Raw genomic sequence first — 20,499 nt, forward strand, 5'->3', positions numbered from 1 at the left:
GATATTCTTTGTCATGTGTAGTTTTTTTTAGTTAGAAAAACAGCAGGAACATTTCTTAGCATGACAGGAGAGAGAACCAGTCAGGATGAGATTTCTAGCATGTTTGAGAAGCACAGTAATTGAAATTCTGCAGAAGAAGCTTTCTCGATAGCAAAGGGAAGGTCTGGAGTGTCGATACCATACGAACAGTGGCTGACATTTCGCAGAACTCAAACTCATGCGGCTGTTTCCCTGGGGGGTTGGTTTCTGTAATTTCTCATTAAGCACATACACCTTAAACACACGTTGCAGTCCTATTAAATCAGGAAAGGATTTAGAAATAGAGGTAAAACAGAAAGAACTGTTGATTCCAACCCCAAACACCATACATGAAATATTGAGGGTAGGTAGCCACTGCCTTCAGGGCTCAGGTTGACTGAGGGATGTGGTTTGTTCACAGAAGTCAGAGGAGCCACTGCCAGGAGTGACAGGAGGAGGGCACACACCACAGTGACAGCATTCACGCAGCAGCCGTTTTTATTTACTTCTTTGTGCTTGTAGGCCCTTGTATTGCCTTTGAAGTTGGTTAAATTTATTTAATTTTTTTTTAAGTAAAGGGATAAAGCAAAGACAGGATCTGGACACTTCATGTCTACAGATGGACACAGCTTCCCAGTCTAAATGAAAGAAGTCACAGCCATGGGCAGTGGGTGGTGCAGAAAGTGGGTGGTGGGGCTGCACATGGTGAGACTGCTCACCTGCCACGAACCTGCCTCGGCCTCTGCGTTCAGCTCTCCTGCGTTCTGACTGGAACAGGCTGTAATGGGACCTGTGCACGTGGGCTGCTCCCGAGACTCCATTAGAATCCAAAACCGAAGAAAGTCTCTGCCCCTCCCCGGCCAGTCTTGGCTACTTCTGTCCCTGTCCCTTCCCTACATCTGCTCGCCCAGCCAGGGGCCGCTGATCGGATAGCATCAGACGCCAGTCAGACCCCAGTTCCAGCTTGTGGAAGTGGGTGCCGAGCGCCAGCAGGCTGATAAATGACCAGCACAGTCCATCCCGCAGCTACACGACATTATCCCAGAGCGGTGAGAAGGGCATGCATGCGGAAACGGGTCTGCACAGAGGATCAGTATTATTTGAAGGTGGACTAGGATAAATTAAAGATGTATATTGTGAGCTCCCCAAAGAAAACTGAAACCACAGGGGTGTAACTCATAAGCCAATAGTGCAAATAAAACGGGATATTGTCAAGTAATTATTTTATCCAAACTGAGCAGGAAAGTAAGAAAAAAAGAACAAAGTACAGATAACAAATCGAAAACAAATAGCAAAAGGTAAATTTAAAATCAACCACAGTAGTAATGACATTAAATACAGACTAAAAACTGCCACGTGACCATCGCTAGACCAAATAAAATGGAAAACGCCCAACTATATGCTGTTTAAACACATATTGAAAGTAAAAAAATTGGGAAATATATGTAACATACAAATATAAGAAAGCTGATTGGGCAAGAATAACATCACACTAAGTGACCTTTAAGACAAGGAGAATTACCTGGGTCAAAGACAAACGTGGGGCCATGATAAAGGGTTCAGTTCAGCTGGTGGACACAGCAACCCTAAAAGTGTATGTACCTAATGACATAGTTTAAGATTCAAAAGAGACGTAAATGAATCAAACCTAGTTGGAGATTTTAACACAGTTCTCTCAGTAATCGATAGAACCACCAGGGAAACATAATTATGTAGAACATTTGGACAGTGCCATTTACCAAGTGGATTTAATTGCCATTTTAAGTACATACGAAACAGTTGACAAAATAGACTATATGTTTGATTGAAGAGTAAATCTCAATATATTTCAAAATATTTAAATCATGCCGAATATGTTTCCTCATGAAAATGAAGCTAAATCATGGATTCTACCCATAGTCCAGGGACAGAACTGAGCTCTACATCCCACCCACTAGACGTCTGCTGAGGATGGCAGACACATCAGTACTGACAATGGGGTCTGTCTCTACCATATAATATTGTCAAGAGCTGTTTAGATTCTGATCAGCTCTTTTAGATATAATAAAAGTGAAAGAGTACAAAATTTTGCTTCCTGTCAAAATGGAGGAACAGAGACTGGATCCACCCTTCCACCTAGTAGAAAATGCTGATGGGTTTTTTCTCAGTAGTGAACAAACAGACAAAACACTGCTCTTGCTTAAAAGCAAGACCTGAAAGGATGGCCAGACTGTTTATAAGTAAATTACCTGCAGCCCCAAACAAAGGTTCAGGATGTTCACAGTTATGCAGAATTATCCAGTGCCCCACAAAGTAGAAGTCACAATGCCTGGCATCCAATCAGAAGTCACCTGGAAGCAACAAAGCAGGAAAAGACGATCTGTAATCAATAGAAACAGACCCAGAAATGACTCCAGTGATGGAATCAGTAGTTGAGGTTTGTCTGTTATACAATGTAACTGTTACCTTGTTAGGAAAGCCAGCAAGAGATAAGATTGAACATGTTCAGTAGAGACATGAGAGGTTTTTCATAAGCTAAATATGAATTATAGCATGAAAACTACAATGTTTGAAATGCAAATTACACAGGTTAAGAGTAGGGGTGGATTTGACATCACAGAAGAGACCGCAAGTAGACTTGAAGGTACAGCAGTACGAACTATTCCAAACAAAATAAAAAGACAAAAAATTGAACTGATTGTCAGTGAGCTATGGAACTTTCCCCGAGGAAAGGGGCAAACAGAAAAAATATTTAGAGAAGTACTTTTCTGAACTTGATATAAACGATGAACCCACAGATCCAAGGAGCTCGAACTCCAAGCATAGGAATCATGATGGGAACTACACCAGGCACATCGTAATTAATGCTTAAACAAAGAATGAAGAGAAAATCAGCCAGAGGAGAAAAGACACATTTCATGTAAAGAACAAAAATACGTAGAAAAGTAGGTTTTTTCTTAGAAATAAGACCACCTGGAAGACAGTGGAGGAACATCTACAAAACAAGAAAAGAAAAAGACAGTTGCCAACCTTGAATTCTTTACTCAGCAAAAATATCTTTCCAAACAGAAATGAAGTCATCCTGGACATGTAAAAGCTGAAAGAACTCATCACTGGCGGCCCCTCAATACACGGAATTTTGAGATAAGTCCTTAAAACAGAGAGAAAATGGTAACACTTTGAAATCTGAATCTACACAAGCATGAGGAAGACCAGAAATGGTAATCACATGGGCAAATATAAGCACTTTTTCTTATCATTTAAATCTCTTTAAAAGAAGATTGAGTATCTGAGGCAAAATTGATAATGCATTCTTGGGTTCATAGCATGTAGGAGTAAAATGTTTGACAGCAACAGTGCAAAGGCCAGGAGGGGTTGTGAGGAGTCCTGGTAAAGTCCCTACAGGATGTGGGCAATGGTGTGACATCACCTGAATGTGGACTGTGACAGAGGGAAAGTGCAAACTACAGCAGGAAGCAACCACTAAAGTAACACAACAAAGAGATTTAGCTAATAATCCCACAAAAGAGGGGGGGAAATAGAATTTTTAAAACTCAGTTCAAAAGACAGCAGAAAAGGAGAAAGGAACAGAAAACACATTGGAAAAATAGAAAACATATTGTCAATGGTAGATTCAAGCACAGCCACATCAATAATCACATTAAATGTAAATGGTCTAAATTCCCCCCCTCAACAAACAGTAGAAACTATCAGCTTGGATATAAAAGCAAGACCCAACTATATGATGCATATAAGAAACACAGTTTACATGTGAAGACACAAACTGGCTGGCGGAAACAGGATGGGTGCTGACTCTAATCAGAAAAGACGCACTGTGGTTGTTTTAATAGCAAAGTTGACTTCAGAGCAGAGGTTATGAGCAGGTCTAAACACAGTCACCTCGTGATAAGGACTCAGGTCCCCAGGAGGACATACAGTCCTAAGTGTGTGTGCTCCTAGAAACAGAGCTTCAACAGGATGAAGCAGAGAGGATAGAACCACAAGAAGAACCAGTCCACATACTTATACTGGGAGATACCAACACCTTTCTCCCAATAACTGAGAACAAGTTTGAAAACTTTGCCCGGCCAGTGTGGTTCCGTGGTCGAGCGTCGACACAGGAACCGAGAGGTCAGTTTCGAGCCCTGGTCGGACACATGCCTGGGTTTCAGGTTTGATCCCCAGTAGGGGGTGTGCAGGAAGCAGCTGATCGATGTATCTCTCTATACATCCCTCTCTTCTCTCCATCTTCTCTTCCTAAAATCAATAAAAACTTTTTTTTAATTTTGTAAGGACACAAAAGACTGAAAACAGTGTGAAGGAAGCTCACCTATTTGGCGTTTATACAGTTATTCACCCAATAATAGCAGAACACACATTCTTTCCAAATGCATGTGGAAACGGTCCTTTCTTGGGAGTGGGTTCATCAGGTGCAACAACTTGTCTTCCATGTGGACGGGACGTGTATCTCAAGCAGTCACAGACCAACGGGCCCATCGAAACGTCACCACGATGGCATGCCTGGGAATTATTTTCTTTCCTGTTTTCAGTTTTAGCAAGCATGTGTATTACCAATGAGCTTGATAGTTTTTATTTCTTGTTCACCAGCTTGGTTCAGCGTGATGTTGACATAGTGGACCAATGTGATCTGCTATGGAGTGGCAGGACAACAAAGGCCTCTGTGACGAGAAATGGCAGCAGGGTAGTTGACATAGTGCTGAGATAAGCCCGTGTAGGTGTGTTGCTGTCCCCGTCATGTGAAAAGAAAGTGTCTCTTCTGCTCTTTCCAAACAAGTGGGGTAGTAGGTGGGGGTGGGGGAGTTGACTGCATCAGCAGCATGGACCAGGGTTTGTGCTGATGTATTCAGTTGGGAAACCAGCAGCTGAAACTGGAGCTGCCGGCTGCCCAGCAAGTGCCTCAGGCAAAGAAAGTGGTTCTGAAGAGCTCACCAGGGGGCCACTAGGAACTCCAATCACCAACACACCTGACTTGGAACCTCAGGAGGGTAAAGGTTTCCACTCCGCTTTCATCTTCCTAATCACATGTGACCATCTCTCCTAGGCAAACCCTAACAGAGAACCACACAGGGAAGAGGCTCTGGGAGACAGAGCCTCTGGCCTCTCCCTCCTGGTGCAGAGATCTGAGAAGTGGGCAGTGGTGCTGCCAAGACAGCAAAATATAACGCAGCCCAAACGGATTCCAGAAACCAGTACAAGGAAGGAAAGTGTTTGAGTAAGTCCCAGAGTTGCGGTGACGGGAGACACAAGGACACCATCTGGGCAGCAAGACTGGAGGGCAAGCTGTTCAGATTGGAGTGAGGAAGCAGCGACTCAAATAACAACAGCAATAGAAGTGAACAGAGTGCCCCTGGGTTGTAGTACGTCTAGAGGAGATACATACTTCAGTTGAGAGTTTGGAGACGAATTAATGATTGGAACATGGAAAATTAACCAATGGAAAAATAGGCAATTACTAACTCAAAGGAAAACAAAAAATTTCAGAGCAAGGGAATGAAATCCTAGAACACTATAGCTCAGTTTGAGGAATAGAAACATTATGATCTGGGACTGCTACACACTGAGTGTTTGTGCTCCTTCCAAATTCCCATGATGAAGCCCCAGCTCCTGGGAAGGGTGTATCAGGAGGTGGAACTTGGAGAGGTGACTTGGTTTAGATGAAGTCATGAGAGTGGGCCCCATGATAGGATCCATGTTCTTTTAAGGAGAGGCCTGAGGGTGTTGGCTCCCTCTCCTCCCCTGCCCTCCCCCCATTTTCTCTCCTCCCCCAACATGAGGACACAGCCTGAAGGTCCTCACCAGAACCTGACCATGCCAGCACTCTGATCTTGGCCTTCCAGCCTCCAGACTGAAAGATATAAATGTCTGTTGTTTGAGCTGCCCATCCAGGGGCATTGTTATAGCAGCCCAAACTGACTAAGGAACACCAACCACTTTACAAATTATAAACAGAGAGGGATTTCATGCAGAGAACTGGGTTAAAAATTGCTAGGTGCCCAGGCGGTGTGGCTCAGCAGTTGAGCATGGACCTATGATCCAGGAGATCATGGTGAGGGCACATGCCTGGGTTTTGGGATCCATCCCGGGTGGAGGGCATGAAGGGGGCAGCCAATCAATGACTCTCTCATCATTGATGTTTCTGTCTCTCTCTCTCTCCCTCTCCCTTTCTCTCTCTGAAATCATTAAGACATATTTTTAAAAATTGCTAGGTGATTTGGAGGGGTAAAAGTGGGAAGGGTGACGTGCCCAGGGTTGAGGAGCTAGCTGCAGGGAACCTGCCCCTGCTTCCTCGGCCTCCTCTCCCTTTGGATGCAGCAGGGGCGCCCACTAGTGGCAGGCCCTGACCTGAGCCCTGTGGGCCAGGGCATTTGGGAAATGCAGTTTCTGGCCTCCAACCACCATGCTGTGGGGAGTGTAGTGTTGTAAAGCCCAGACATCTGTCCAGACGGCCACAACATGCATGCGACATGGGAATCAGGGTTGCACTGGACCCCAAGCTCCTGTGGCTTGAAGATAGCAGCTGACCTCCTGCTCACAGAGGAGCACCAGTGGGTGTGCCTGGTCTGCTAGTGGCTTCTCTTCACAGAGGTCCACCTGCTCAGGACCTCGCTCTGTACCACCTCACTTCCTCCCTTATGATGAGGGGTGGCCAAGCAGCAGAGCATGTTTTTGAGCACTGCCATGTTCTGAGCTGCTCCCTCCAGACTAGGCCTGGTAAGTTTCCTCTTTGGAATGGGTTGAATTGTGTCCCCCAAATTCATATGTTGAATTCCTAAGCCCAGGACCTCAGAATGTGGCCTCATTTGGAGATCCTTCCTTACATGAGGTGATCAAGTTAAAATCAGAGTGGGCCCTGATCCAATAGGACTAGGGATACTTGGAGACACACAGTTGTGCCCCTGCATGCCTGCCTGATTTTTGCTCAGTGTGGGAGCGTTTAATACATACATGAACTCATGAGTTCTGCCCTGTGTTCCCCTATTTAAAGGACAGTTGTTCCCTTGATGGCCATTTATTTCCTTGACACTGTTGATTAAGGCCCATCACCGATTACTCCTGTTTCTGGAAACCTGTGCTGTTGAGCATGTGTGAGGACAGACAGCCTGTTTGGTGGTCACTGGTGTGTACAGTCAAGGTGGCATATCACCATCTCCTGAAATCCCTGTCACCTCCCTGAGTGCTATGGACTGCACTGTGTTTCCCCAAATCCATATGTTGAATCCTAACACCCAATTCAGTGGTGCTAGGAGGTGGGCCTTAGGGAGGTGACTGGTTCATGAAGCCAGATCCCTCATGATGGAACTAGTGCCCTTATCAACGAGGCCCCAGAGAGCCCCCTCACCCTCTGCCATGTGAAGTCATAGCAGGGAGATGTCGGTGAGCCAGGAAAGGGTCCTCACCAGAGAGTGAGTATGCCACTGCCTTGATCTTGAACTTCCAACCCCCAGAACTGTGACAAAGAAATTTCCATTTATAAATCACCCTGTCTGTGGCATGTTTGTTATAGCAGCTGGAGCACACTGATGCACCAAGTCACAGGTTCTTACTGCTTGATTCTAATCAGCCTGGCAGAACAGTTTCTTGGTGCTGTGGCTGGGTACCAGTCCTATTTTTGTCGTCAGACCTATAATCAGGAGGTTGTGGGTAAGGCAGTGATGCTGGTGTCCAGCTGGAAGCAGGAGTGAGTGGGGGAAATGGTACTGAGGATGAGACAAAGGGACACTCCTTCCATGACACTTCTGGGTAGCAACTTGCAGTCCAGACAGAGTGGAGAGCCGCGGACTCGTCTAGACATCACCCTACAGAGAGTGCACAGTGGGAAAATGAAAGGACATGTGCCAGGATTGTGAATGCCTGGGATTTGGGTCACCCAGCCAGCAGCGATGCCAGAAGCCACCACTCACCTTGCAGCCACTCTGCACCCGGGGGACCCGGACCTTGCTTGGTGGCCTGGGGTCTCCATTCCTGAGCGCCATGAAGTGAAGTCTTGCCGAGGGCGTCGGGGCTAAGAAGATTCCGTCTCTGTTCGGTCCAGGAGTCGGTACCGACCGCCAGGCCGTCAGAAGAAATCATTTTGCAATGCGAGTGTAGTGGGAGCCCCTTGGTGCCAATCGATGCGCAGCGTGTGGGTAAAGCACCAAGACGTCCTGCTGCCCGCCCGACGTGCCCCGGGCAGTGCCGACCACAGAGGGACCCTCGTCTCCGCAGCCGGACCTGGGGGACTACCCAGTACCTCGGGGCCCCGGTCAGGGCAACGCAGAGGTCGCCGCGGCCTGACTGGGGAGCAGACAGGACGCCACCCGGCGGGACTCAGGGGGAGAGGTCCCCTGGGCGCCGACCGCGGGAGGGGCGGCCACAGGAGAGGAGCCCGTGGAGCTGAGACGTTGGTGAGCATCAGGGTGGGGGTCGTGCAGCCCGGGCGGCGGGGCACGGCCTCGGCCCGGCCAGCCCCGCGGGTCCCGCTCCCTCCCGCCGGCCGGTGCCCCTCCTCCGCCCGCCCGCGGGGGCCCGGCGCTAGGTAGGCGGCGGGAGCCCCTCAAGCAGAAGCTGCCGTGCGGGGCCGCCCCGGGGACGCAGCCCAGGGTGGGAGGAAGACCTCGGCGGGCCCCGCTGGGAAACAGCCCGTCCGGTGCTGCCACGCCTCGGGCCCACAGGTGTCCCCGCTCGCGAGCGTCTGAGGCTCCGGGGCGCGCACGACCCGGGGCAGCGCGTTCTGCAGCCGCGGACTGTGGGCCGCGGGCTCCGGCCGCCGTCTGGGTCCCGGGGGCGGGTGGAGGGCGCGGCCGGGCTGGTCCCCCGCCCACCGGGGCGGTGCGCAAGCTGAGCCGAACCTACTCGCGCCCTCGACAGCGGGCGGGGCGGGGCGGGCCCGGCGACAGGATAAGAGCCCCGGGGCCGACTGTCCAGTGCGGCGGGACCCGAGCCAAGCTTCCGTGGACCTAGGCGGCGGGACCCCAGAGCCGAGCCGAGCCGAGCCGAGGCCGTGGAGGGCAGGTAAGCTCTGGGCACTCCGCGGGTGACTTCCAGCAAGGCGCCCGGGGCCTCCTCGGGGCTCGCCGTTCCCTCCGTGGGCTCCGAAGGCTGCGGGCGAGGGGCTCGGGTCTCGGACGGGCTGCGTCAGGAGGCGCCGCGTTCCGCAGACGACAGCGTCTCCAAAAGTCGCTCACAGCCGGTGTGCACCGCGCGCCCCGACAGACAGCGCCTTTGGAGACCTGAAGGCGATCCTGGGAGCTGACAGAGATGTGCACGGGGGGATGCGGGGCTGACCCGAGCTCCCGTGGCCCCTGGCCCGGCCCTGGCCCCGCAAGTGGAGCGCCGTGTCCCGCGGCAGCGCCCTGCTCGGGGATCGCGGGAAGGGGCGCCGGCGCCGGGACCGGGCGCAGCTGTTGTGACTGATCCCTGCTGCTGACCCAGGCGCGGGGCAGGGTGAAGCGGGCCTGGGCCGTGTGGCCCCAGGTGCGATCCGGGTGATTTTCTCAACCAGTGCTCCATGGTGTAGTGTTTTATCTTTGATTTTGAAGGTGAGAGTAGGGGCAGAGAGCTGTGCTTCCAGGGACAGACCCACAGCTTATGAGCCAGCTGTGTTTCTCTAAGAGACCAGGTTTTGCTTTCTTTACCCAAACTTGGCCTCTGAGGCCACTGCTCCAGGAGTGGGTCAGCTCACCCCAAATGCTGGGTGTGGGCTGCCCTGGCAGGTGGCCAGACGGGACTGCAAGGGCCCTTAGTCAGAGCAAAAACTCTGGAATTTGCCACCTTTACAGATCCAGCCCCTCCAACTGCACCCCATGGCAGGCCAACCCCACCCGCTCCCCAGAGGAGGCAGCTCCTTGGCCTGGTTTCTCATACATCCCTGGAATGCACCACTTCTCTGTGGCTCCTCCACCTCTGGTGACAAACCCAAGTTGTGAGTTTTTGTTCAAACTTGGATACAGTGAAAAACACCCCCATTAAGCTGCCATCCTATTAGGCTTCTGCTTCAAGCACTGTGTGTGCGCGTGCGTGCATGCATGTGAGTGAGCACATGTGCACCCCCCCATGTGTGAACTGTTGCAACAATGTTGGTGTGTCCAAATGACAGAAGTCAAAGTTGAAGCCACCCTTGGCCCGGAGGGCCCAGCTTGCTCATGGCTGTTACTTTCTTCTATTCCCCCTGATGGCGTTGCCCAGGGTTTATGGAAGTGATTTGGAAATGAGCTCCCTGGTAAAGTTGCTAAGTATAGGAGCTCACAGTCCCTGGGGTAAATGTTGACATGCTGCTCTTATCTCTGCAACTCTTCCAGGGGGGCTGGTGAGCCACCGGGCCACAGGCGTTCCTTGAAGAAACTGTTATGATCATTGTGTTAACTTTTAATTGCTGTGGCTGCTTTTGGTTATCGTGGAAAGACTGGGTGTGCACTCTGTAAAGACTTACTGTTGAGTGCTATTTAAAGATTGTAAGTTACTCCCTGCAATGTGGGGCTCGGCGGAGGTAACCATTTGCATTATTGTTAAAAGCAAAACTAGAGATTGCACAAGCACTGCGCTTTTGTTGGACTAGAGAGGAGAGCCAGGGGAAGGTGGCAAAGCAGATGTCTGTCCTGAGGTCTCCACAGCCTGTGTCCCTCAGCCCTCAGGAGAAATAACTCACCTCCCCTCATCCTCAGTCCTGGCTGTGTCTTCTTAGCTGCTTGGAATGTATGTGTTCTGCCCCAAAGAAATGACTATAAATGCTTTGGGTCTCTGCTCTGGCCACTGGACACCTCCGCAGTTGTGGCTCCTAATTCGTCACATTCCTGTGTGTTTGTTTTTCATGCCAGCTGAAGACCGAGAGGGAGGGCGCGCAGAACCCTAGATCCCATCCAGTCTGCCCATGAGGAGAAGCAAATGCCCGCTGGGACTGATGCCTTCCGCCGTGGCCCCGGCTAAGGAGCCCAATGCAATGTGCCCGAAGGCGGTGGAACTTGTCCTGGTCAAGGAACAGAATGGGGTGCAGCTCACAAACTCCACCCTCGTCAACTCCCCACAGACCCCCGTGGAGACCCAGGAACGGGAGACGTGGAGCAAAAAGATAGACTTTCTCCTCTCAGTGATCGGCTTTGCGGTGGACCTGGCCAACGTCTGGCGATTTCCTTACTTGTGCTACAAAAACGGCGGGGGTGAGTCCCCGCCTGCCCTCCCTGTGCTCTCCTGCTGGGCTAGAGTCCAGGGCAATGGAAGCAGGGTTTCCGAGAAACGCACACACTCTGGCAACATGACTGTTTCGTAACTTAGCGTTAGCCGGGCGCAGAATCCCCAGGTGTGTGTTGCAGAAACAGAAGTAGAGTTCAGAACAATCTCACTTCATGTCAGGACTTCACAGTTGAGGGCAATGAAGGCAGGATCACTTCCCAAAATTCAAGTTGAGGAGCCAGTTAAGTTGGAACTCATGCCTACCCTCCTGGTGCTTCCTTTCCCTGCTGGCCTCCCTGATTCACTGGCCACTCTACACTGCACAGATGGAGGGCCTGGGAAGAGTGTCCTGGGAGGCCTTCCAGTAGGCTGGCATTACTCTGCCCAGGTCGAGGGAAGAAGACTGAGGCCTTGGCAGTGCATTAACTTGTCCAAGGATGGACAGGGCTGTGGGGCCTCCCTGCCTCCCTCCCCATCCCAGGAAGAGAGCCCTGGCAAAACTGCCTCCCATTCAAGGAAGAGCTTTAGGAAGCAGAGCCACAGGGCCCTGAACCCTGTGCTTGGGGCAGGATGTAGCTCCAAGAGGAGCAAGGCGCCTACCTGAAGGGACTGCAGCCCCCTCTTGGGGCCGGGGGAGGGGGGTAGGTGACTCCATAACCTGGGGCTGGGACATTGGGGATTCTGTAGGGATGGGCTTAGTTTGAAAGCTTTAGAAGGACTTGGAGCACTAATGGCAGTGAGGCTAGGTATGGAGGGAGGAGACTCACCCGGCCCAACCTGTGGCTTCCCTTTGGAGGGTGGCCAGGCAGAGAGCTTCAGGAGAAACAGGGACAGAGGCTGGGGTCAGGGCCAAGATGTGAGTGGTTGGTGGAGATGGCTGAGCCCTTGAGGCCCTCAGTGACCATGCTGTCATGTCCCACAGGCGCCTTCCTGGTCCCCTACCTGCTCTTCATGGTCATTGCAGGGATGCCGCTCTTCTACATGGAACTGGCCCTCGGGCAGTTCAACAGGGAGGGAGCTGCCGGCGTCTGGAAGATCTGCCCTGTACTCAAAGGTAATGGCGTGGCACGGACCAGGGCTGTGGCTTCAGCGCTTTCAGGCCAAGCCCGCCCAGGTCGTGTGCACGCTGTACTGCTTTGCTAGGTACCTGTGCACATGAACACACCATCTGAATTTTGGTCCTACACTAAAGACTTGTAACAACCACTAATTTGAGAGCATATTTCCTTGCTTTGAGGTGAGGCCACCCTGCAATTCAATTCATTAGCAGCATTATTTTGTCAAAGAGTTAAAATGATAAATAAAACTATCCATCAGCTACCTATCGTCTATCATCTATCATCTATTATATATCTATCTACATCATCTATGTATCCACCCGTCAATCTATCTGTCTATCTAGCTATCATCTACCTATCCATCCATCTATCTATGTATCATCCATCAACCATCAATCATCTATCAACCACCTTCCATCTATCTACCTACCTACCTACCTATTTATCATCTGTGTATAATATCTATCTATCTATCTATCTATCTATCTATCTATCTATCTATCTATCTATCTATCTATCTATCATCTATCTATCTATCTATCTATCTATCTATCTATCTATCATCTATCTATCATCTATCTATCATCTATCTATCTATCTATCATCTATCTATCTATCTATCTATCTATCTATCTATCTATCTATCTATCTATCATCTATCATCTATCATCTATTAAAAATCAACTGAACATAAAATCAGGAGGCTTTGGCTAGGAATAAATGATAAATATTTATTCAAGAGTCTTAGGGTTTACAAGTTAGAAACACAACTAGGCAATAGGCAGAGAGTTCTGAAGAAGGAAACCTGAGGGTTCTTATAGTAGGAAGCACACTCTTGAGAAAAATCAGACCTGCACTCTTAGTCTCTGGATCCGTCTGAGATGGCAATCCTCTAGATGACCAGTGGTCTGGATACTGGATGTCAGGTGGTCTGGACACCTTCCTGTAATCCTTTGGGGGTAATCATGGTTTTTAGGAGGTTTGATGTATATCCAGGCATTGATACAGGACTGGAAAGTTCAAAGGTTTAAGTTCCCAGGCTTCTTAGAACAAGAACAGAATTATTTCTCATGCCTTGATCTACACGACTTTAGTAATTTAGCTGCTCAACTATTTACCTACCTATGTATCATCTATCTATCATAGCTACCTATTATCTATTATTTACCTATAATCTATCTAACTGTCTAGTTATTCATGCTGAGTCTTGGTGACTAACCCTCCCACAGTAACCTCGATCCATCCTCCTGAGAGCCCTGGGGAGGGCACACGCTGTGTTGTCTCCCTCTTGGACATGTAGGCACTGAGATTAGAGGGCTTGAGTAACTGGCCCTTGTCACTCTTCTGACTCCCCATTGGGCCAACAGGAGCTTATGGCTCAGGAGGATTCAAGGGTTTCCTCAAAGAGACAGGAGAAGGTGCCTGGTTCAGACAGCTGGTTTCATTTTTCAAAAGTGGCTATTTAAAGATCAGGCTTTGGATTTTCTTAAACATTCTTGAAAAGTTGGTGTTTTGAGGAGAACAGGAGTGCCATTGTCTCTCCAAGGTTGCCGTGTGGGTGGGTCAGTGGGTGTGTGCTCAGATAGAAACTGATCCGGTGTCCGGAGTGAGGACATCGCACAGCTGCCGAGGTCAGTCTCCATGGCGGAAATGCTGAGGCCAACGGGCATGGAGAGCTCCTCCAGGCACTATGTTTTTCCAGCTTCGTGGTCTGCTAGGTGAATCTTAAGATGGAACTACAGAGAGATTTGGACACCTCTGGGTTCAGGTGCCAGGTGCTAGGTGTTCCCTTGTGCAGTTTGCACCCAGAAGTCAAAGATCAAATGAGTTGCCTGCGACTCGCCTCTGGCACCGTCATTAATTCCCCAGTGGAGAAATGTGCAGGGACCTGAAGACACCAGGCACCTATTAGTGACAGATGCAGGTGTCAACTTGGACATTTCAGCGTCTGTGTACTGGCAAAATGTTGGTGCCACTGAGGGCAGTGAACCACAGCTAACAGACAAGACACACATGAGTTAATCGTGTTCTCCCAGGCTCTGCTGGGCAGCGCTAACGTGTCACGCGGTCGTGCACTGCAATGAGCTTTCGCTGTGGTCAGTATTTATAGAGCATTCAAGTGCCGAGTCGGGAATTAAGCATGTCTGTCCTCGAGTGACCATCTGGGGAAGTGCTGAGGAAGGATGCCTCCAGCTGTGACCCAGGCTGTGGTGATGCCAGTTTGTATCTTTGGATTTCCAAGAAGCGCTCCCTTCCAGTTCAAAGTATGTCTGTCATAAGTTTCTTACGGGACACAACTCTGCGTCCCACCTCCCACCAGGGAGTCTAACCCTGAGTCAAAGTAAATCTGTGAGGGACTGCAGAAGAGGAAAGGAACCGTGGCCCCCTGGGGCTGGCGCCCACAGGGGAAAGCTGATTCCCAGCTGTTTCCTGCCACAAAGGGTTTTCTCCAACAAAGCTGCCAAAGCGATTTGTTTTATTGCAGCTTATAAAATGTCAATAAATACTTTCCAAGGATTTCAAAGTGCTGCTGAATCCTAATGAATTGGGGTGGATATGGGATATATGACTTCAGCACCCCATTCTGGAGAAGCTGAGACCACAGATGGGGGCATTTTGCCACATCCCAGCAATATCAGGACCTGGAGAAGTCGGCAGACATCGCCCACTTCGTGAACTGACTCCGAGTCCCAGCCTCACAGTCATGCTCTGGCAGCTCATGGCAGCTTTTTCCTAGTTTTGGAAACTTATCTGTGTGGAGGGCTGATCTGGGGCCAAGTGAGGCCACAGGAAGAAGCGTTATGTGCCCCTGTGGACAGAATCTCCGTTGTTCCCGGTCACCCATCTCATAACCTGAGATTGAGGGAACCACAGAGAGTCAGCTATTGAGCTGGGAATCTGTGCAGTCAGCACAGGGCTGTGCTTGTCGAAGAGATAAACAAATCCATGCAAGAACACTAGACTTTCATGTTTAGAGAAGAGATACCTTGAATTGTTTAATGCCATCCAAGCTACAATCCCCTGCAGATGACTTCCTGCATGTTCAGGTTCTATCTTATCCATACAATGCCCATTTGATAGGAGATGGTCATTGCTCCTTAAATTAGGTGAGGCAAACCATGCTTTTCTGGATACCCTGACACGTGCGCCTTCTCTTTTCTTTTTTGTCTTTTAAAAAAATCAATTAATAAAATTGCCTGTATTTTCATGTGTCACGACGTAGGGATAACACACAGTAAATGACAACATCAGTTAAAATGCCCCAAGTAAGCATTATGGAACTAAAAGGTTATCCAGTCCTTCAGGGGCATGTGCAGGCCCCTGTGAAAGCTTTCTCCTGTGTTTCCTAGCCTTCCCTCTCTTACCTGGGTGCTGCTCCTGGCACCTAACTAGCACTGAGCTGTACCTGAGAAAGTCAGGTGGTGAAGTCCACAGTGAGGATGAGCTGCCTCAGCAGCTGTGCCTCATCCTCAGTTCCCTGTACCACCTGTCCGGAGTCCCACAGGGTGGGCATGTGGCTGGAGAGGTGGAGGTGGCCTTCAGCATCCAAATGTGCCATCACAGGGTCCTGAGAGGAGGGGTCTCAGAACCATCCTTGTCTCCCCGTTCCTCTCTGTGCCCCCCTCTGTCATATTAGCACACATGTGCTTGAACACGCACACACATACACACACACCATGCAGATAGTAAAGACACCCACATCGACAGAGGAGGAATTCTCTCTAGTTTACTTCAGAAAAATCCACCCATGAGTCTCAAGGACTGAAAAACTGATCCACCAGGGAGCCTTTTCTCCAGCTGGTATTCCTGGAATTAGTATTTGTTTATGACACTCTCGTCTAAGACAGCTTTTGTGGACACTTTGGAGTGAGCTGGGTTTGGGGGATTCTGCAGAAGGGGAATGGTGGAGGAGGGTGACTGTCGTGATCTCTTGGGGCCTGAGAATGCTCCTTTTCAGGTTGTTTGGCTAACTGCCAAAGACACCCTCACTTTACATATGCCATAGAAACATTGCCACTCTATTGAATATAAAACAATTTATGGTATTTTGTGGTCAGTAATATTTTAGTATGATTTATCAAACTTTTCCTCTTTCTAAAAAGAATTTAAGGTTGCTTAAAATAAAACAAAATGCACACGAGGTTAATATAAAAATCCTAAGAGAAATAGAAATTTAAGAAAATTGACATTAAAAGCTATGATTAAAATTCACATTTAGCCCTGAGCTTCATGGGAGTCAGACAATAGAGGAACACATTTTCATTAATATTTTCACTGGGTCCAGCTGGTGTGGCTCAGTGGTTGAGCATCAACCCCTGAACCAGGAGGTCAGGGTTTGATTCCCAGTCAGGGCATATGCCTGGGTTTTGGGCTCAATCCCCAGCAGGGGGTGTGCAGGAGGCAGCCAATCAATTGGAAATATTAGAGGGAACTGAGCCTGCCATCTCCTTAGCAAAGACAGTTTCTCATGGCGAGAAATGATGAAAGAAGTATATCTGGTGTAGCTTCACTCAGATGATATGATGAGGTGATGAACAATGATTAGAAGAACATTCTTATAGTAAGTGAGAAGTGGATTTCATGTGGCTTGGTCTTAAGTGACACTATGGAGGAACTTGGGGAAGTTCGAGTTGGTGAGGAGTTACATGTCAGTGTCCCAGGCCTGTGGCTCTCTAAGGCTCTGCTGTCCTGAAGGACAGAACTTGTGACCAAGCAAATAGCTGACCCTTGCAACCATCTTCCTAGGGAATCGTTTCCATCACTCGGGCATTTGGGGCCCAAGCTGTGCTCTCAGGTGAGGCAGAGCTCCAGTGCTGGTGTGCTGTGTCACTGATGGGGCAAGCCCGTGTGCCCCTGCGGTGACCTTGTCACTCTGTTGTGAAAGTAGAGAAACCTGGCCTGCCCAGATGGAGGGTTATCCACACAGCAATGGGTTCCAGAAGGGCCAAAGGCAAAGTCAGTTCTTCCTTCAGATACTGGACCTGGATCTGCTCTAGTGTTTGATCAAGTCTCCTTTGAGTTCCCAAAGTTTCAGACTGAGGATTTGGTACGCAAGTTTTTAACCTTAAAAAATATTTCAAGCCAGACATCCTAGTCGGTCCACTGCTGGGGAAAACCTTCTGTGATGTGCTTCATGACAGCATGATTTCCTGACAGTGTGGTTTCCTGACCAACAGGAGGAGGCATTCTAACAGCTAAACCCATCTCCCCACCAGTCAGGGTGACAAAACTCCAAAGACTGCTCACCACTTCCTTCTGCTGTAGTTCACTAGGAGCTAGGAACCCCTCATAATTGATCTCAAACTCCAGGTTTTATGACCCTGGAAAGGGTATTCTGAAAGGCCCTGGGTAGTCATGTATGACTCTGGGAAACCCTAGATAGTCATGCATGGTCCTGGGTGGCCTTAGGTGGCCCTAGGTAGCTATGAATGAACCCAGATGACCCTGTTTGCCCTGGGTAGTCTTTTTTTTTTTTTTTTTAAATATATCTTTATTGTTGAAAGTATTACAGGTGTCCCATTTTTCCCCCCAATTGACCCCCTCCACCTCACTCCCAACCCCTCTCCAGGCCTTCACCCCATTATTGACTGTGTCCATGGGTTATGCATATATATGCATATAAGTTCTTTGGTTAATCTCTTCCCACCCTCCACCCCCCTTTTCTCTTTCCTCTGAAATATCGTCTGTTGCCTGCGTGAATGTCTCTGGATCTATTTAGTTCTCAGATTGTTTTTTTCATTAGCTTCTTGTTAAAGAAGACCCTTCAACATTTCCTGTAGTGCTGGTCTGGTGGTGATGAACTCCTTTAGCTTTTTCTTATCTGTGCAACTCTTCATCTGACCTTTAGTTCTAAATGATAGCTTTGCTGAGTAGAGCAATCTTGGTTGTAGTTCCATGTTTTTCATCACTTTGAATATTTCTTGCCACTCCCTTCTGGCCTGCAAAGTTTCTGTTGAGAAATCAGCTGACAGTCATATGGGTGCTCCCTTGTAGGTAAATAATTGCTTTTCTCTTGCAAACAAAATTCTGAACTCTGTATCTGTTAGCTTGCTTGGATCTATTTCATTTAGTTCCTCTTCTAGAGATTTCTTCTGTTCTTTCCTTTGTGACATGTTTCTTTGCCTCCGCATTTTGGCTGCTTCCAGGTGTTTGTTTCTATGTATTGGGTAGAGCTGCTACGTTTCCTGGAATTTGTAGAGTGGCTTTGTGTAGTAGGTGTCCTGTAGGGTCCAGTGGCTCAGCCTCCCCATTTTCCTGAGCTGGGCCTGCTAAGTGCTCCCCTGTGTGGGCTGTGTGCACTGTCCTATTGTAGTTGAGCCTGGGTTGCTGTTGGTGTCACTGGGAGAAATTGATCCCCAAGCCAATCGGCTATGAGGACCCACTGCAACTACAGCCAAAGAGCTGCTGTGTTGGAGACACTGCTATGGAGCAGGATTTACTTTAGTGGGGCTTTGGTGTTCACAGAGTGCACTCCTTGAGTGTGTCACTCATGAATGTGGAAGGGCTGTAATCCAGCGTGGTCGAGTCTGACCACCAGGTGCACTGTCTTTGGGGCCTCCCGGGAGGTGCAAAGTCAGCCTCTGAATGTGCCTTGCCCAGGGCCACCCAGCATGAGCTACACAGCAAACCGTAGTTGGCTGCTACTTGTGCTGGGCTTGGAGGTGCCCAGGAGAGGCCAAGCTATGAGCCAGTGCAGGCTGCTGCTAGTGCCAGGCTTGGGGCCACTTATCAAGCCGTATGGGGCCCGCTGCTGCTGTTTGAGAGATTTTAGGAAAGTCCTAAGCCTGAGGCTCGAGAGGCCACTTGCACAGAAAAGCCCTGGAAATGGCCTGGATGAGCTGCAGGTGGGGAGGGGCGGGGCCTCCGGGAATCACGGGGCGGGGCCAAAGGTGAGAGTCAGGTGCTGGCGATTCAAACATGGCGCCTGCCTGCCGGCTGTGTGCGGGGAGGACTCGCCACAGGAGCCATGGCCTCCGCCAGCCCTTCTGCCTGAGGAAGCCGCCCCTCCGCCTCTCGCCCGGATCTCAGGCAGGTTAGTTCCCCCCGAGTGTCCCGGGTCCTTTCAGCTGCTGCCCGGCGCTGGGCTCAGAGGGAGCGTCCGAGTGAGTCCGTGCCGGGCCCTTTAGAGGAGCTGCTGGGGCTCCCGCAGCCTCCGCGACCCTCAGTGACAGTCCCCACTGGTTTAAAACCCCAAAGTTGTGGGGATTTGTCTTCGGGCCCTGGAGGCCTGGGCTGGGGGCCTGCTGTGGGGCTGGGACCCCTCCCTCCTCCAGGAAACCTCTGCTGCCGAGATTCCCTCCCGGGTTTAAACTGCGGCACCGGGGGTGGCCCGGAGGCCGCCTCTCCAGGATTCAGCCCCGATCCGCCCGTGTCCCCGCCCCTCCTCCCGGTCTTGGTGCTTCTTCAGCTCCCTGGATGTAGGGCTCCTGTTCGGCCAGTTTCAGGAGGCTCAGAGTGATGGTGGTTCTGTATTTTAGCTGTGATTTTGATGTGGCTGCGGGAGGCGGCGGGTACAGCTGCTGCCTACGCGCCATCTTGTTTTCCTCCTATGCCCTGGGTAGTCTTGATTAGCTGTAGGTGACCATGAACGGCCCTATATGACTCTGGGTGGCCCTGGATTAGCCTTGGTGGGTCTGGATGGTCTTGGATACCCTTGGTGGTCCTAGATGAGCCTGGGTGGCTATGGATGCCCATGGAGGACCCTAGATGTTCATTGGTAACTCTGGATGGCTCTAAGTGTCCCTACATGACTCTGGAAATCACTGAGTATTCCTTTGTGACTCTGGATGGCCTTTGATGACCCTATTGTCATGGGTGGCCCTGGTGTTTCTGGGTGACCCTGGATGGTTTTGGGTGGCCTTCTTTGATGTTTGGTGGTGTTTTGTATCTCTGGGTTCCCCTAGATGACCCTGGGTGGCCATGGGTGACAGTGGATGATTCTGATGGTTTTGCATGGCCTGGGTGCACTGGGTAGCTCTGGGTTAGATTACTCAGGGTGACCCAGAGTGGCCCTAGATGACCTTAAGTGAGCCTGGATGATCTGTTTGATCCTGAGTTGCTGTGAGTGGCATGGATAGCCATGGATGGCCCTTAGTTGCCCTGCATGTCTATAGGTGACCTGGTTCTACCACAGTGGCCCTAGATGATCCTAAATGTTCCTAGATGACTCTACATGGCCCTGGACATACCAGGGTGGTTCTGGGTACCCTTCAATGGCCCTGGATGGCCTTTCAGATCTTGAATGTCCCTTAGAGACACTCTGAATGTCTCTGAGTAG

General features: G+C 49.9%; 1 protein-coding gene across 1 annotated transcript in view; it reads left to right on the forward strand.

The window, feature by feature from the left end:
- The first annotated feature begins 10,864 nt into the window (after positions 1-10,864).
- The window catches only part of SLC6A3 (solute carrier family 6 member 3), a 34,026-nt gene continuing 24,391 nt past the window's right edge, over positions 10,865-20,499 (forward strand). Inside the window, exons 1-2 of the mRNA XM_016212165.2 lie at positions 10,865-11,150; positions 12,086-12,217. Coding sequence (XP_016067651.2) covers positions 10,865-11,150; positions 12,086-12,217 — 418 coding nt within the window. The remainder of the gene's footprint in view (positions 11,151-12,085; positions 12,218-20,499) is intronic.

This window comes from Miniopterus natalensis, chromosome 3, assembly GCF_054644295.1.
Source record: "Miniopterus natalensis isolate mMinNat1 chromosome 3, mMinNat1.hap1, whole genome shotgun sequence".
Lineage (NCBI taxonomy): Eukaryota > Metazoa > Chordata > Mammalia > Chiroptera > Miniopteridae > Miniopterus > Miniopterus natalensis.